This window comes from Mycteria americana, chromosome 21, assembly GCF_035582795.1.
Source record: "Mycteria americana isolate JAX WOST 10 ecotype Jacksonville Zoo and Gardens chromosome 21, USCA_MyAme_1.0, whole genome shotgun sequence".
In the NCBI taxonomy this organism is placed as follows: domain Eukaryota; kingdom Metazoa; phylum Chordata; class Aves; order Ciconiiformes; family Ciconiidae; genus Mycteria; species Mycteria americana.
The window spans coordinates 2,401,881-2,420,383 of NC_134385.1; the positions used below are offsets into that span (position 1 = coordinate 2,401,881).

General features: G+C 48.8%; 1 protein-coding gene across 1 annotated transcript in view; it reads left to right on the plus strand.

Annotated features, from left to right (window-relative positions):
* The window catches only part of CSMD2 (CUB and Sushi multiple domains 2), a 315,212-nt gene that overhangs the window by 244,319 nt on the left and 52,390 nt on the right, over positions 1-18,503 (plus strand). The window contains 7 exon segments of the mRNA XM_075522188.1: positions 6,790-6,886; positions 7,887-7,991; positions 11,823-11,941; positions 12,035-12,104; positions 14,483-14,599; positions 15,579-15,788; positions 17,417-17,605. Of these exon segments, the coding sequence (XP_075378303.1) occupies positions 6,790-6,886; positions 7,887-7,991; positions 11,823-11,941; positions 12,035-12,104; positions 14,483-14,599; positions 15,579-15,788; positions 17,417-17,605 (907 nt within the window).

The window sequence follows — 18,503 nt, forward strand, 5'->3', positions numbered from 1 at the left end:
GCCTGGGTAGAAGATGTGAAGAGAAAGCTTCCTACCCTGGTACAGCCCTCAGATTATTGTCCATTATTGATTTTTCAGGTAGGCAGCGAGGAAGCTGCAACTAGAGGTCTGAGGGCAATCAAGAGAGTCTTCAGGGCCTTGGGACAATTGGTTAAAGGATCAGGAGCACAAGTAGTGTTCTCCTCTGTCCTTCCAGTTGCAGGGAGTGATGAGGGAAGAAACAGGAAGAGCCAGCAGATCAATACCTGGCTCTGAGCCTGGTGTCACCAGCAGAATTTTGGGGTTTTGATCATGGGTTGGTCTACATGACACCAGGCCTGCTGGAAACAGATGGGGTACACCTGTCTCAAAGGGGGAAAAGGATCTTTGCACGGGAGTTAACAGGGCTCATTGAAAGAGCTTTAAATTAGATTTGAAGGGGGAAAGGGATAAAACCAGGCTCACTAGAGATAAGCCTGAGGGCAGCACACCAATGTTTGAGGGACGGTGTGCTAGTGAGGTCCTTCGGTCTGCCATCTCAGTGGAGGTAAGGGATGGAGATCCGTGTGGCAGCAAAGATGAAAGGGTTATGGACGTGTTAGAAACCACAGAAGCACCTGAGAACGGTCACGTAGGAATTAGGACTTCTCCCCCCAGAAAGGTGACAGGATCAATAGCCTAACTGAAGTGCACTACACCAAGGCATCTACACATCTGCACCAAACGTGGTGGCATGACTCACACAACTGGAGTGCTGCAATGGATGGCTGTAAACTCTTCAGAAGGGATAGGCAAGGAAGGAGAGGTAGCCCTTGTATGTTAGGGAGCGGTTTGATTGTCCAGAGCTTAATGATGGTGATGATAGGGTTGAGTGTTCATGGGTAAGAATCAGGGGGAAGGCCAACGAGGCAGGTACCATGGTGAGAGTCTGTTATAGACCACCCAACCAGGATGAAGAGGCAGATGAAATATTCTATAAGCAGCTGGGAGAAGTCTCACAATCGTTAGCCCTTGTTCTCATGGGGGACTTCAACTTACCAGATATCTGCTGGAAATACCACACAGCAGAGAGGAAATAGTCTAGGAGGTTCCTGAAGTGTGTGGAAGAGACCTTCCTGACACAGCTGGTGAGGGAGCCAACTAGGGAAGGCACCCGCTGGACCTGTTATTGGTGAACAGAGAAGGACTTGTGGGTGATGTGACGGTTGGAGGCTGTCTTGGGCATAGTGATCACAAAATGACAGAGTTTTTGATTCTTGGAGAAGTAAGGAGGGGAGTCAGCAGAACTGCTACCTTGGACTTCTGGAGGGCAGACTTTGGCCTGTTTAGGAGACTGGTTGACAGAGAGTCCCTTGGGAAGCAGTCCTGAAGGACAAAGGAGACCAGGGAGGCTGGACATTCTTCAAGAAGGAAATCTTAAAGGCCCGGGAGCAGGCCGTCCCCATGTGCGGAAAGACAAGCCAGCGGGGAAGACGACCGGCCTGGCTGAACAGAGAGCTTTGGCTGGAACTCAGGAGGAAAAGGAGAGTTTAAGACCTTTGGAAGAAGGGGCAGGTGACTCAGGAGGACTACAAAGATGTCATGAGGTTATGCAGGGACAAAATTAGAAGGGCCAAAGCCCAACTACAACTTAGTCTGGCTACTGCCGTAAAAGACAATGAAAAATGTTTCTGTAAATACAGCAGAAGAAAAGGAGGGCTAAGGAGAATCTCCATCCTTTATTGGACATGGGGGGAAACATAGTGACAAAGGATGAGGAAAAGGCTGAGGTACTTAATGCCTTCTTCATCTTAGTCTTTAATAGTAAGACCAGTTGTTCTCTAGGTACCCAGCCCCCTGAGCTGGAAGACAGGGACGGGGAGCAGAATGAAGCCCCCATAATCCAAGGGGAAATGGTTAGCAACCTGCTACACCACGTAGACATGCACAAGTCTATGGGGCTGGATGGGATCCACCCAAGGGTACTGAGGGAGCTGGCGGAAGTGCTCACCAAGCCACTTTCAATCCTTTATCAGCAGTCCTGGCTCACCGGGGAGGTCCCAGTTGACTGGGGGTTAGCAAATGTGACACCCATCTACAAGAAGGGCAGGAAGAAGGATCCGGGGAGCTACAGGCCTGTCAGTCTGACCTTGGTGCTGGGGAAGGTTATGGAGCAGATCATCCTGAGTGCCATCACACGGCACGTACAGGACACCCAGGTGATCAGGCCCAGTCAGCATGAGTTTCTGAAAGGCAGGTCCTGCTAGACCAACCTGATGGCCTCCTATGACAAGGTGACTCACTTAGGGGATGAGGGAAAGGCTGTGGGTGTTGTCTGCCTAGACTTTAGTAAAGCCTTTGACACGGTTTCCCACAGCATTCTCCTGGAGAAGGTGGCTGGTCATGGCTTGGATGGGCGTACACTTCGCTGGGTAAAGAACTGGCTGGATGGCTGGGCCCAAAGAGTGGTGGTGAATGGAGTTAAACCCAGCTGGCGGCCGGTCACAAGTGGTGTTCCCCAGGGCTCAGTACTGGGGCCAGTTCTGTTTCATATCTTCATCAACGATCTGAACAAGGGGATCAGGTGCACCCTCAGTAAATCTGCAGACAACACCAAGTTAGGTAGGAGTGTTGATCTGCTGGAGGGTAGGAAGGCTCTGCAGAGGGACCTGGACAGGCTGGATCAATGGGCTGAGGCCAATTGTATGAGGTTTAACAAGGCCAAGTGCCGGGTCCTGCACTTGGGCCACAGCAACCCCATGCAATGCTACAGGCTTGGGGAAGAGTGGCTGGAAAGCTGCCTGGCAGAGAAGGACCTGGGGGTGTTGGTTGACAGCCGGCTGAATATGAGCCAGCAGTGTGCCCAGGTGGCCAAGAAAGCCAACGGCTTCCTGGCTTGTATCAGCAATAGCGTGGCCAGCAGGACTAGGGCAGTGATTGTGCCCCTGTACTGGGCACTGGTGAGGCCGCACCTCGAATGCTGTGTTCAGTGTTGGGCCCCCCACCACAAGAGAGACATTGAGGGGCTGGAGTGTGTCCAGAGAAGGGCAACGGAGCTGGGGAAGGGTCTGGAGCACAAGGCTGATGGGGAGCGGCTGCGGGAGCTGGGGTTGTTCAGCCTGGAGAAAAGGAGGCTGAGGGGAGACCTCATCGCTCTCTGCAACTGCCTGAAAGGAGGCTGTCGAGAGGTGGGGGCTGGTTTTCTCCCAAGTGACAAGCCATAGGACAAGCAGAAATGGCCTCAAGTTTTGAGGTTTAGATTGGGTATTAGGAACAATTTCTTCACTGAAAGGGTTGTCCAGCACTGGCACAGGCTGCCCAGGGAAGTGGTTGAGTCGCCATCCCTGGAGGTATTTAAAAGCCGTGTAGATGTGGTGCTTAGGGACATGGTTTAGTGGTGGACTTGGCAGTGCTAGGTTTAATGGTTGGACTTGATGATCTTAAACCTGTTTTCCAACCTAAATGAGCCTATGATAACTCAAACGGAAACCTGCACCTGGGTCTGGGATGGCAGAGCTGGTCGGAGCAGCACTGGGGGCTTCGTGGCAAAACAGCACAAGCCTGGAATAATATTTTGTGCCCTCTGCCAGGCTTTCACTGTGTCCAGTCCAGTGAATTCTGCTCCCCTCTTTGTTTTTGAAGCCATTTAAAACAGTGTTTTCAAAAGCCTCAGAGCTCACTGTTTTGATACCTTCCTGTTCATCTGAAATTTTAGCCGGTCTCAAAACTCCCAAATGGCAGGAGGATCCATTTAACTCAGCCAAATGTCTGAACAGTTGAGGCAGTTTGCAAGTTGCTCGGGACTCCTGGGATCAGGAGGTGATAATTCACTTAATTTTTAAAGCGATGTAAATAGATGTCTGTATTCTGCACTGCCGTGTTCTGAATGCAAACCCTTGCTGCCACTTCTCAGCCCGCAGAGCTGTTTTTGCACGTCTGCTGAGCTTAGAGGAAAGTGGGTATTACAGCGGGCTGTAAAGTCATGTCTTTATTCATAAGTACTTGTTTCTCACCTCTTCGGTTGTGCAAATGCAGCACTCTCGTGCAGAACTGGAAAATGTAATGCCAAAGTGTTTTAAAGGTTTTCTTTTTTTCTCCCTCCCCCCCCGCTGGACGTGGTCTCTTGCAAGGGAAATAGATATTTTGGGGTCTAACACAGAACGCATGCAAACAAAAGGCGTACGCTGTGGCTGAGCTTTGACACTGCCAGAGCCGTAAGTTTAGTTTCGAGGTCTAGAGTGGGAAGTTTTGGGGGAAGGGCTGGACCGTGGTCATTCAGCGTGACCCCTTCCTCTGGTGCTCGGCAAGAGTCCCTGTGGACCTGCGCTGGTGCTGGGGTCTCCGTTTCCAGCTGTGCCGGGCTGCGTGGGGGACGTGGCACCGACGGTGTGCCGGGGGACCTGCCGCCCCTCGGCTCTGCCCTTCGACAGGGGCCGGTCGCAGGGTGACGTCTTCCCTCGACATCAAAGCAGATGGCGTCAGCTTGGGACACTGGGACTTCCACTGGAAGTCTTCTATGGGGGGAAGAGGCATTGTGAAAGGTGTTGGCCCCCGGGAAGTAAAACAGCCACAGTGAAGCCCTGTGCGGGAGCTGTCGGTTGGGGGGCAGCCCAGAGGCAGGGTGATGGCCGCAGGGCTGGACCCGCCACGTTCCCGCACAGAGGCTGCGTAACCTGCCCCGCTTGTGTTGGCTCCGCTTCCCCGGTCACCCGCCTTTGTGTGCGAGATATTCTCAGTTATTAGATAGTAATTTAAGCATCAGTTTACCCTCATTTTGTACAACAATTAAAGGTTAAACAACTGTAAATCAGAGGAGGAGGTGAAATTAAAGCTTTCTTGGTAGCGGCGAGTCACTGGCAGGATTTTTATGTAATCAGTGTACAAGCTAGCGCTTCTGCCATGAATTATTCATTCCAGCAGCAAACCTTCCTGAGTGAATTGATTTATATACATGGCAGTAAATAGATGCAGATCCCTTGTGAATCCACATGTCAGACTAGAATTAGGACCTTAAAAATGTTTATTCCGCTAAGTTGGGGGGCGAGGAGAATAAATAATTTAGAAAATGTAAGAGCAAACAAAATGCACATTCTCAATCCAGGTTCTCTTTCAATAATGTAAATCACAATAGGGGTGTAATTATGCAGGCTGAAAGGTATTGACTTGGTCAGTGTGATCAGTAATGGCTCTGCAGGGGTCACTGCAATTTCTGCTAGATGAACTCCACTTATTTTTTGGAAAAAAAAAACTTTGCAGGAACTTTATAGCCTGCTTTATTATTCAGGATAAATCAAGGACGAAAAAGGTTAAAACGGCAGAAATAATGGCGTTTGTTTTTTTTATTATTACTATTTTTTTAAATGTGTGTGTTTTATGTTTAGCAGGGCAAAGGCAAGCGAGATATTTGGAGTGGATGAGTAAATACAGAATACGAACACTGCAGGAAAAAAGGGAGGGGGGTTTCCCAGATTTACCAGAGGGAAGGGTGAGTGTGTGTATGTGCACATGTGTGCGCGCAGTCAAGGTTTGCAGGGCATTGAAATCTCTTCGCAGTGTTCAGTCCAGTGAATGTGTCCTGCTGAGCTCGGTGCTTAAGGGAGCCGTTCTATCGAATTCCACAGGACGACCGCAGATCAGAAGCGGTAGGCTTAGTAGGAAATCTTCCTCCAAAGAGACCGTGAAGAATTGAGGCTCTGCAGTAAGCAGATGTGCGAAGGCTGGAGGTGAAGGGAAATCTACCTGCCGGAATTACCGAAGTTCCGGCATTCTCCCCAAACCCACCGGCAGTGGGGCCGCACAACTGCGGCTTCTGCCCCAGCCAAGAAATGAAGCCTTTTGTTTGGGGCCAACTTGTACAAGTCATTTATGCTTCCGATTTGTCTTTAAGGGTCCTTTTTTAGGTTGTTGGCCTAGAAGTTTAATTTGAGGTATGCAGTGTTTGAAAATTTCATCTAGACCTTACAGATTAAAGCTGGTTTTTTTCCAAATACTGTTGGCGCTCTCTCAGGTTTGCTCTCTGACTCTCTCGGGCTGTTCACCAAACTTGATCTACAGCACAGCTTATTTTTCTTAATGGGACACTGAATACTTTGAACTCCCAGTGTTTAGGAATAAAAGCAGAATCCATTTTAATGGTAATCAAGGAAAACAAATCTGTGCAATTACATGTAGATCTTTGCTCAAGTATAAGAGCTGCTTTTCAGTGTGAATGCAGATTTATCAGATCTCATGATGTTACTCATTGAGGATTGCATTGATTGTCTAACTAATGGAGTCAAGTGACTTCTTTAAGCCTCCAAATGTTATGGGGCATGGCAGAGAAAGGTGGGAGATTTGAAAATGCAACTTGAGTGATTTGACTAAAAGCTGAGAAACAAGGCAGCTCCTTGGATTAAAAAATCCTGTGGTTTAATGGGGATTTCTTTGTTTCTGTTTTAGCTCTTGGGTTGCTAGTGGTTGCTTTCATTTGAAAGTGTTGCAAAAGTCTTCAGGGATTCCTCAAAGCGGAAAAAAAGGCTCAGATTCTCAGCGCTGTAAATTAGCTGTGAAATTACAGGAGCTCTCCCTTTGTAGCAGGAGAAGCCAGCACCCCGATATGGAAGTTTGGAGTGTGGAGTTTGCTGGAAAATAGCTGTATAACCCAGATGGTGGTGGTCAAAGGCAATAGGTCTCCAGGTTTTGCCAGTGCATCAGCACAGATAAATACCAGAGCTGACTTAAAGCCTCAGGGTGTGTTGCTAACTTTATTAGTGGCCCTTTCACTGATACTATTTTGGTTTATTAGCATGATTGCAGGAGCTGTACTGTTACTTTTTTCTTTTTTCTCTTCAGATCCAGGTGATCAGTTTTGTTACTGAGCAGAACTGGGATTCCCTGGAAGTGTTTGATGGAGGAGATAACACGGCCACCATGCTGGGAAGTTTCTCTGGTACGTGTTCAGCGTCACGTTCGGTGAAGCCCATCAGTGCATGCTTAATTCCTATTCGTGTCAGCTGGACTTCAGCACGTACATAAAATTAAGCGTATGCTTAAGTGCTTCAAAAACTCGGAATAGATTTAAGCATGTGCTTAAAGGGAATCATATGCTTTGTTGAATGGGGGATTTGATTACTGTCTTCCTGCAGAAAATGTTGATAGCGAGCCTTAAACACAAAACCAGTGGGTTAGGTTTGGCTTTTTAGCAAAAACCCATGAGCACTTCCACGTCCTAGAAGGGGGAGTTCCCGCAGCGCTGCGGGGTTGTGTGGGGTTAGCTCAGACCACTGCACTTGACAGGTTAACCTCACCTGGCTGATTTGCACCAAAATAGACGAAGGGCTACAAAACAACCTTTCTTTTGCTCGGCAGCGGGGACCGTGGCTTTTAGCACAGCAGGGAGTAGCAAGCAGCCCAAGAGCATTGTAAAGCTTTTAAATAGCAGAGCCCCTTGCAAACCCATGGCTCCGATTCTTGCTTATTTAATGAACAAATGTGTTCAAAGCGCTTCGAGGTTGGTAAGGAGAAGAGTCATGCATAAAGACCAGCAGATTTTGCTCCCAGCGCTGCGTTTGGGATAGAACTGCCTTGACCTGGTGCTGCAACAGGTTCCAGGGAATGAGGCGGGAGAGGGAATCCGGACCTTGCGGGGGACCTGCACTCCACCCACGCTGTTTCTCATCACCGGTTCCCTTCTCCGTGCTTTCAGTCTGTCTGGTCTGTAAGTGGTAAAACATCACATGACGAAATTCATCAGTAGACTTTGAAAAAGCCATTGCGGAGAGGCCTTGGGTATTTCTCAATTGGCCTCATTAGAACCTCATCAAAACCAACAGAGCTTGTTAAGTTAAAGGACTTTCTGTTCTCAGCCTCTTCTGCAGCTAGTCTCCGAGGACACGGGGGAGGAAAAAAGAATCCTCTTCAGTATCTTTGTGCCCCTCTTGTTTTCCCAGGAACTACAGTGCCTGCGCTGCTGAACAGCACTTCAAACCAGCTCTATCTGCATTTCTATTCGGATATCAGTGTCTCTGCTGCCGGCTTTCACCTGGAATACAAAAGTAAGAGCAATTCAGCCTTGATCTTGCAGCTCCTCTGAGCAATGGGGAAATGGTTACGGAGCTGTTGCCTTGTAGAAGTGGAAGCTGCTTAGTGGGGAAGGCGGTGAGCTTTAAGGCCCATGCTTGTGTGGTTCCCTGCTCTCAAGTTGCAGAGAGGGAGTGAGCGTTAAATGGAGAATAGATGCAGCAGAGGAGATGTGGGGTCATGGGGTGACCCTCATCTTGCTGCTGATGCACTTTGCAGCACCCGCTTGGTTTCTGTGTTGTAGTGCAGGAGTTGTGGAGGCCAAAGTATTAAAAATTCACGGAGAGTTGGCCTGTTCAGCACAGCGCCGTAATCTTTGCTCGGGAAGTGCCTAAAATGATGCTTGGCAGAGTTTGGGAGGGGCTGCCTGCTCTTTGCATTCAATGTCAGTCATTGCTGGAAACAGCACGCGGGGCTAGACAGATCTTCATACGACAGTTCTGGTTGGAAGGACCTCAGAGGTCATCTCATCGAACCTCCTGCGGAAAGCAGGGTCAGATACGAGATAAAACTGGATTACTCACTTTACGCATCTTTATGCAGTCCGTGCTTGAAAAACTCCCCACAAACATTCTGGGCAGCCTTTCAGCACAGGATGAGTGCTGCAGCCCCCGGCCGTCCTGGTGCTCCTCTGCTGGGCTCAGTCCACTTTGTCAATGTTTTTCTTATGCCGTGGGGTGCAGAACTGGGTACGATATTTTAGGTGCTGTCTAATGGGTGTTGAGTAGAGGGGGAGTAGTCGCCTCCCTCCGTCTGCTGGCTGTGCTCCTGTCCGCACAGCCCAGGACACTCTCGGCTACCTTTGCTCCAGGGCACGCAGCTAGATCCTGTTCAGCGTACCCGCTGGCATGGTGTCTCTCTCTGCTTTGCGCTTAGAGGTGCAGCGTCCAGTCACTGGACAGCATAATTTCCCTTGTGATTGATAGGAATGCGTGGCCACCCTCCTTTTGCAGTCCGCAACTCAGGGATGCGCATTGGCCTGAGCTAATTGGGAAGCTTTGAGATCAGGTTCCAAAGGAGGCAGTGCCTAAAGTGTGGGCAGCCGCTCCTTTCTCCTTCTCTATTGCGTTGGACAGTTTAGTGGGTTCATCCGTTACGGATTATGCCAACACCCTAGCAGAACGGCAGCACTTTGCTTCCAGCAGGTCTCATGCAAGGTTGCATTCAGTTCTTGGGTATATAGACCTGAGAACATGATTATATGCGATGATATACAGAGATTATATTTTAAAAAAGAAATCCTCAGTGGTAAGAGCACAGAGCTGACTAAAACTGGAAGGCATGGCAGGGAAGAGAGTTTCTTGGGAAAGGGCCGTCGGGTTTGGATAAGGATGCCAAAAATTCATTCTCCCCCATGTCTGTGTTTTGATTCCTGCTATTGGAGCAGATGTCCATTCAGGAACGGTGTGCTACAGCCAAGCTGCAGTGGGTCACAGCGATGGGGGCTGTTATCTCGCTGATGGTACTGTACCAAGGGCTTGAATTATTCACATACAGTCCGGCAGCAGCACAGACAGTGTACAGGCAAGCAGGTGCAGAATAGCAGCTCTCAGCTCTATTCAGTGCATCTAAATTGAATGTTTAGCTAGCAGTCAGGAAAGCAAGCAGGCTTGTGCATTTGCAGCGTACTAAAGATACGGGTGCAACGGGGCCAGGAGCCAGTCTGGTCTTTGTGCAGCTCTCGGGGGACTGGTTAATGCGTGGCGATGGTCTGGCTCTGTTCCTGCGTTGGTAGCAGGGATGGTGAGCTGATGAGAGATGTGCTGGGACTGCTGTCTCTGTTCACGCAATCTTCCTTGGGGCAATGCAAACATAATTGTTTCTTGCTGGACACAGTGTCTGACAATTGGTTCTGATCACGAATCTCGTGTTTGTCTCTGAAGCCAACCAATGTTCTGTTTATTTTTTCCAAAGCAGCAAATAGATTTGAAAGTGCATTTCATTTTGTAAAATGTCCACAGAAATGGCATAGCTGTTTGACTGCAGAGACTGTGTGCTTTTAGAGGGCCAACTAGTACTAAGCTCTCCAGGTTTTACTGGCTTTGCAGGTTGAAACCTTGCATATTAATGGATCCAGCAAGATTACGGCAACCAAGACTGGGGAGAGAAAGTGTGCCCCAGATTGCTCTCTGGGAGCTGGAGAAATGGATGTTGTTTTAGAAATTCTCTTGCTGCAACTCTGTTTCTTCTCCATTTCTGTTTCAGTCAGTAAGTTCTTTGAGGATCGTATTACCCCATTGCAACAGTCATGTTCAGGTTTTTCATGAGGCTTGGGATTATCAGGCTTGTTTGGTTTCTTTGCTGAGAAAATACTAGGTGTTGATTTTCAGGGCAGCTGGAAATAATATATTTTTTGCTTTGCTTGTACAGTTGGAGTTTCACAGCTCTCAGCCCCAGGTTTTGTCTTTGTTTGGTTAGAGGTGCTGCAAGGAAGTTTTGAGAGATGAGTTGAACACCGGAGTTTGTGTCCTCCCCTTTCTCCCTCACTGGATTCCTCAAGCAAAGCTCTTATCCCTACATGCTCGAAAGCCAGAGCAGAGCAAGAACAATTTAGGACTGAGTGAAACTCAGTGCCCACTGATCTGAATGGGAAGTTATTTCAAGCTGTTTTCTCTCTTGTCTCTCTGAAGGTCAAGCAATACAGCCATGTGTTGGGAGGGACTCCATGTTTTCTTGCTGGGAAGCGTGACTCGGGTTTCAGGAGGAGAGTCAGCATCTTCTCTCTCATTTCCTTTTTTCATCCGCTTTCGGCTCAGCCTGCAGCCCGTAGGGTTTAAGCAGAGCATTAGCCCTTGCAGTGATGCAGAAGGTTATCTTTTGGTGGCAGCTGCCAGCACTGAGAGCGAGGGAGGTGCTGGCAGGCAGCTGAGCCGCGGTGGGTGCGAGGCGACTGCAGACGCCGGTCTTCGTTTTATCTCCGTTTGGTGTTGCAGAAGGCGGAGGGGGCAGCGCGTGTGTAAAGGAGAGCACGTCACCCCACATGCGACTTCAGGGATTGTTAATTGGGTTTGCAGCAGGATATTCCCAGTTGTGAATGTAGCTCAGATGAAATGGGATTGAATGAAATTTTTGTAGGCTGTTCTGCAGGCACCGTCAAGGACCAGCCGCGCTTACTGCTGCTTATATCTCATGGTAAATTCAATCTGTAATTGAAAGCAGGAAGAATAGGGTCGGAGAAGGAAACCATGCTGCTTCTGCCCAGAGAGGGACAAATTACATACAACACACAGCGTATGCCCTTGATATTGCCGGCGAGGGACAGCAGATAGTTCCCTCTTGCATCCCCTCTGGTCTTCTGTCAGATGCTGCCGGGTTGGTAAAGGAGCGTACGTGTAACAGGGATACGGGCCTCGGATGGGGAGGGCTCGTGGCGGGTGGTTTGGTTTGTGAACCATTGAGAGTGAGCATTGAGGTGTTTGCTTTGCAGCGGACATGCTGTCGCAGCTGCAGCTCTTCCGTCAAGTCATTAGGGTTCAGTCAAAAACATTTTTAGCCACGAATCACAAAATTATTTGTGATACCTTTGTACGTTAAAAAAAGCGTGTTCCAGGTAAAGCGAAGGCAGTAGGCGTGAATACCTCTGGATCCTGGACGTGCCCTGTGACAGAGGGGAAGACCCTGTGACCGGGGGTGTCTTTGCGGAGAATCCAAAGGCCTTGGGACTTTCCCACCCGGTGTCTGTGGTGGAGGTTGTTGGTAAACAGGGGGCTGGGATAAAATGGAGGTGTGCGTTTCTGTTCCTTCTGCCTTGAGCGCAGACCCCATCCCCGCTCCCCGGAGCGCTCAACTCGCTCTTGCCTTCACAGCCGTGGGTCTGTCCAGCTGCCCCGAGCCCCCCGTTCCTGGGAACGGCCTGAAGATCGGTGAGCGCTATTTAGTGAACGATGTCGTCTCCTTCCAGTGTGAACCAGGCTACGCCCTTCAGGTACTGAACATTTTCTCAAAAAAAGGACGAGAACAAACACCTGGGATACAGGGAGGCCCTCCAAACCCTGTGTCTTGTTTTTCTCTCCTCCAGGGCCACTCTCACATTTCCTGCATGCCAGGCACCGTCCGCCGCTGGAATTACCCACCTCCGCTTTGCATCGGTAGGACTCCTTTGTACCTAGCAGATATTTATAGCACTCTTTTTAAAAAAAAAAAAGGTAAAGGTCTGAGTTAGAGAAATGCAGGTTTGTTCTGGAAGTGAGATAGCGTGTGGAAAAATCTTCATTTGTTGCAAGGGGAAATTTCAAAAAAGAAGTCCCTGTCGGTCACCCAGAGTGCTTTATTTTGAATGCTTAAAATGTGGCTATAGTATAAAATGTAAAATACAAAAAAGAGTTTTCTCAACAAAAACTCATTCAAAAGGGAAAACCTAAAACTTCTTTATACTGAAAGCAGATTGGGTTTATGGGTTGAGAGTTTAATTTCCATCTTAAGCAGAGATCTTAAGACTGTGGTTTATTTTTATAAAATGCATCATGATATCACTAAAACTGCATCTTTTACTGGAGCCTGTTGCCGTCCCAGGGTCTCCGAACGGCACCACTGGGTGCCGAGCTGTCCCTGCTGTGGAGTCTGGCAGGTCCGATGTGACCAGCGAGAGCCAGGTCCCTTGTCAGGGCAGCTGTGTGCCTGCGGCACCCTCGGAGGAGCAGGGCTGAGACTGCTGAGTGTTTCAGGCCTTCGGAGAAAAGGACCGGGCAGTTGATTTCCAGCGTGGAAGAAATAAGCCCTAGGAGAAGAGGCACGGAGGTGAAGGGAACTTGCTGGAGTTTTTGGATTGTTTTCAGTATTTTGCTTTTAGCAAATCTAGATGTTTAATATTCATACTGCACATTTTACAGCTTTGAGAGAGACATTTATGCATTTAATAGCTTTAGTTAACAGTTATTTCAGGCTCCTGCTGTTCTAGCTTACATCATTTTGCTTTAAAGTAATTATAAGAGCTAACAGTTCTTTTATCCGATGATCTGCAGGCCAGGAATAAATACAGAGACATTTACAGCAGAATGACTGAGCTAAAGGGCTCATACCCATGGGAGTTGCTCTGAAAGAAATCAGAAGCCCTTCAGCTCGGCATTAGAGTTGGGGGATCCCAGCGTGGAGGAGGATCCCAATATTATCATCTAGCTAATGACTAGCTGAGCAACTACAAGCTTCAAGTTTTCTTCTTTTAATCAGCATCGGTCGCCCCATTCAGTAGGATTTTGCCTGGTTGGGCTGTGCCTTCTAGGCACTATCACAGTGTAGACACTAGTGCAGTTTAATTCGGATTGTCTGCTTTTGGACAGCCAGAGCAAGTGCAGCGGCACCAACACCCATCCCCTGTCCGTTCGTATCCCTCAGCCTGCATCACACTTGACTGAGAAAGGTCATCCAGCTTGAGAGAGGCATAAATACGTCTCTGCAGCCAAGCGCAGATCGTCGTGAGTGACCGTCGTCTCTTACGGGGATGCCGCAGCAGCCCATGCTGACGGTCCTGAGGCTCGCTGTCCTGTGCTAATCACGCACTGGTGTGTCTAAACGCTGTCCAGAGCACCGCTGGCTGCCGGCCACACGGGAACCCAGGCTTTGGTCGTTCCTCTTCTCAGAGAACAGCTTGCTTCCCTGCGAAGCGTGCTGATTTTCTTTTGGTCTAGTTCATCCAGATGCTTGACTTCTAAATAATTTAGAAGTAGTTCTATTAAAGAGCCATTAAGAGGAAAAAGAAAGAGAAGTCTTCTGGGAGAACCCTTGTTAGCAGCAAGTACACACGTAATGAGATACTGGACGAAGGGAGTCTGTACCTTCCCTGTCAGAACGCGTTAGGAGTACACCTGGGTGTATTCGGCTGGATGGTATTACCGTAACAAGGTAGAGGTCATCCAGATAAGCATGGGAAGATGCTATCTATGCATAAATTTCATGTGATGCCTTTTGTAAACGTATTTTGTGCTGTCATCTCTGGATCGCTTCTTGGTAGGGAATTTACTTCAGTCGGTGTGCAAACACGCTGTTCTATATTTATCAGTAATTGCCCAGAGATTGACAAGTATAGCAGTCAAGGTGGATCAGTTAACCAGAAAAAGAAGTAGCGGTAACTGGAGTCAAGACAGGATCAGTCTGTTTTCTTCACAGTAATTTTCAAACAATTTTAAAAATTCAAACAAGTGCTGTGTGCATGATGTGCCCTGTCACAATGTCTATGGACAGAACAGAGCGTCTGTCTCTCCTCTCGCAGCTCAGAGCTGTCTCTCCCACTGTGATTGCCAAAACTGGATCTCTGGGTCCAGGCTTTTATCTCCCGAGGGCAGGAGAAAGGCAAATGCATTAGTAATGCGGTCATGCAGCGCCCGGCAAACTTTGTGCTAGTTCCATAGCAGGCTTTCCTTTTTCTCTTCTTTGTTTTTAATGTCTTTATTTCCACACAGCTTGCCGGCCGTGGCCATCATCCAGAGAGACCCATAAGTGATCCTGACCGTTAACACTGTTGATTTTACAGCCCAGTGTGGAGGAACAGCAGAAGAGATGGAAGGAGTGCTCCTGAGCCCAGGGTTCCCAGGAAACTATCCAAGCAACCTGGACTGCACGTGGAAGATATTGCTGCCAGTGGGGTTTGGTGAGACAGCTGGGTTTGGTTTGATGCTATCACAAAAGAGATGGTAGGAAGATACCGACCCTGTTCAGTCAGTTCATGGTCAGTGCTGGATGCATCGCGTGCCAAGATGAGTTACAGAAACTCTGTTGTTTGACCTCCTGATTGCACTTTCCATTAAGATGCATTTATATGGTGCTATGAAATGATAAATATTTTTTCAAAAGGTGATTACAGGTCACCGTGGAGTGTAACAGGTTGATACGGATCTGTGGGCGCGCCTCCGAATCAGCTGTAACATCCTCCCTTCGTGTGCTTGTGTACTTCCCCAGGAACTACTCACGTTTGTAATAGCCTTAAAACATCACCAGTTGCATCACCCTTTATAAATGCAACAAGTGACCGAAGCTTGTGTCGGATTATATCCTGCCTCAGCTTCAGTTCACGCAGGCATCAGCACGTTCAAAATTGGGATCTTTCCAGCCATTAGTGAGAGAGAAATTTGCACACCTCCAGCTCAGCTCTTCTGCGGGCCAGCCCCATCAGGGTGCCTAATTGCCAGGAGGTGGAAGTATTGCACGCCTGGAAAGTGCTGACTCTCCGGGTTTCCTGAATTACCTCTCCTCCTCCTGGTGTAGCTGCCGTGTGCTGCCGGGGAAAAGAAGCACCTGGCTCAGCCTGGCCTGCCATCTGAGCTGGTTACGCTCAGTTTGGCGAGGGGTGATCCGTGTAGCTCTGTGCTTGCCTTCCTAATTTCTCTGGTGTCAGGCAGAGGGAGAGGCGTGCTCAGGCACTCCAGCAGCGTGAAACTATGGGCGTTAATAGCCTGAGCTTGTCTGAAACTAGCAGGACCCATATACCTGCAGGCACCCTCTACCTCCAACACGGTAAATGTACTCCTGCTGATTGACCAGGCTATACTGGGCATCACTGGGTGAGCAGTGCTGATGTGCTGCGGCTTGGGTATAGCTTTAGAGGCAGACTGTTCATTCCTCCTCTCCAGGTGCTCACATCCAGTTCCTAAACTTCTCCACTGAGCCGAACCATGACTTTGTCGAAATCCGCAACGGGCCGTATGACACCAGTAACGTCATCGGGCGGTTCAGCGGCACCGAAATCCCAGGCTCTCTCTTGTCGACATCTCATGAAACCACTGTGTACTTCCACAGCGACCACTCACAGAACAAGCCAGGCTTCAAGCTGGAATACCAAGGTAAGGAGGCCACCGAACAAGCAGCAGCGGGACAATCCTGTCCCCAGGTGCTAATGGTGAGGGCAGGGGAGAGAGGGCAGGCATCATGGTTGTTGCTATTCTGTTGAATTAATTCCATGAGGACTTAATCCAAATGAGTGGAAAGGTGTTACATGAAGGCTATGCTTAATCCTAATAACTGGGATCTGTTCACCCAGACTTATGCCTACAGCAAATAACAAATGTTCCTAGAGTGCTTTGTGACAGTGAAATGCCTTTGAATTAATTCCAGCCAGACTCACTTAGGTCTTGGCTCTGTCGACTGTCATGTACAAAGAGCAGAGTCCTCAGCAGCCATGAGTTTGCTCTGGAATTTTGCAGCCGCTTTTCGGTCTCAGCTGAAGTCCAAATGCACCCTTAGCTGCAGCCTGGCCTTGAGCTGGGGCAGGCTGGTGGAGGGAACCAGGTAAATAAGTAAATAGCCAAATAATATAACGACATGGCTGGCGTGGATACCTGGAGTAAAAGTAGAGAAGTTATTAAAATCAAAAGATGCCCTCAGAGCAGTTTTTGGAGATGATGGGGGAATGGAGGTGCCTACCTTCTTGCCCAGCCTGAGTCCTCGGGCAGTTCCCTGGTTTTGAATGCGATGTCCTCTGAGCAGCAGCCACCTTGGTCTCTGCAGCCAGCAGAGCGAGGCCCTGGAAATGCTCCTTTTCTTACTGGATTTGCTGCTCTGTGAAGGTGCTGGACTGGGGCTGCCCGAGTGAGCCTTTGCCCTGTTGAAAGAGAACACGAACTTTTGGCCCTGCCTGGTCCGCAGCTCTACCTTGATGAGTGTCTTTGCAAAACCCTTTGGTCTCCTCTGTCCACCTGTCCTTGGCGTATGGGAATATGAAGGGGCAAAGGATGTCCAGGGCAGATCGTGTACTTCATACTGAACACAGTTAGGACGGGCTTTGCTACGCAGCAGCTGGGAGCCAAGCGGTCCAGCTGCTGCCTGGGAGAGAGATCTGAGGAGTGGGAAGGATGGAGCGCGTGTCTCCAGCCATGTGATACAGCCAAGGACTGACAAAGGGCTGACTCCCCAGAAATAGCAATAAAAGCTGCTACTCATACTTAATTGAAAACATTAATTTTGTCTTGGCTGTCCTGTTCATGCACCATATAATTCATGCGCTACTGCACAATTTAGGAAGGAATGTGCTCTGTGAGGCACTCTGGGTAATCTCATGGAAATTGCTATGCAAATTAGCTCTAGCAAGGCTGACCAATAATTTATAATGCCAGGTGGAACATGTTAACCAATTGACTTGCATTCGTCATCAGGGTTGTCCATGTTTTGTTGAAAAACAAGGCAGATTTCCCAATTAGAAGTGAAGTGCAGGGTGACTCTGTGAATACAGGCTGTGAGACTCCGGCGGAGCAGGGCAGACCCCAGCGCTCATGTCTGCGGCTACCCCAAAGCAGCAGCAGGATTTTCCTTCAGCCTTCATGCAGATGTGTGCATGGTTCATTAAAGTTTATCTCCTTCAATTAAGTCACTGTATGAGGAGGAAGTAGCCAAGCAGCATGGTGGGTGTACTGTTCCTGCTTTTGTGAGAAAATACGAAGTATGAAACATTCCTCCTTATTTTTTATTTTTTCAGCCTACGAGCTGCAGGAATGCCCTGACCCTGAACCTTTTGCTAACGGTGTCGTAAGAGGAGCCGGTTACAACGTTGGCCAGTCCATCTCTTTTGAGTGTCTGCCTGGCTACCAGCTGATCGGCCACCCCGTCCTGACCTGCCAGCACGGCACCAACAGGAACTGGGACCACCCGTTGCCCAGGTGTGAAGGTATGGCTTTGGGGTCACCCTGAGAGCACCCGGACGGACATTTTTGGGAGAGAAAAGGCTTCAGCTCTCTGTTCTTGGCCTCCTTTTGAATTGTTGTTTTGTAATTGGGCCGAAAGTTTCTCTGGAAACAAGCATCGCAGCCTCAGGCTGGGAATATGCACTTTGAATAAAGCCTCAGCCCCTGGGGTGTTGAAGCATGTTCTCAGTGGGTTGATGTTCAACATATTTCAGCCTAGTCAAAGTGAACATCTCGAACAGTTCAAAACCAAGGTGCATCTTCTGAGATCATGTGTTTGAATCTCATGCTATGGGTGAGGACTGTCTCTAGCTGTCAGTCTCACTGCTGATGCCAGTGGGAGCTGCGCTTTCAGAATGAAGCAGTCCAGGGTGATTGTAATAATCATTCTTGTCTGCTTTAATGTCTAGCTTCCGTTGATTTAGTATTGGTAAATAAAAACAGTCCCTGGTAAAAGACGCTTGCAGCTCTGGGGGCTCTTAGCGTGGGAAGACTGTGTCCCTGTCTTGTCTCCTTAGTGTGGCAATGATGGCATCTCCAGAATGATCCACATGGGAGTTCTTCAGTAACGTTGCATGGTCTCCTTTCTGAAGACCATGTATGCTAGGAGGACCCTGTAGGCTGAAGGAGTGGATCTATGTTCTAAGCACCGAAGCTCAAATGTCGAAATTCTTTTTTCAAACCCCAATAGGGCTGTTTCAGCCTTTCATCCTTTGGGCCAAAGGACCGAGTTTTGTGTGGTTTACTTCAGAAGGTTTTCGTGTGAACCCTTAAGAAGTTCAAGGCTGCTTATTGAAGATTTCCCACCGCATTTCCCAGGAGCACTGACCTTTATCCCAGCCTCTACAACACTCGGTCTGCAAGAGCTGGGCACTGGGGAAA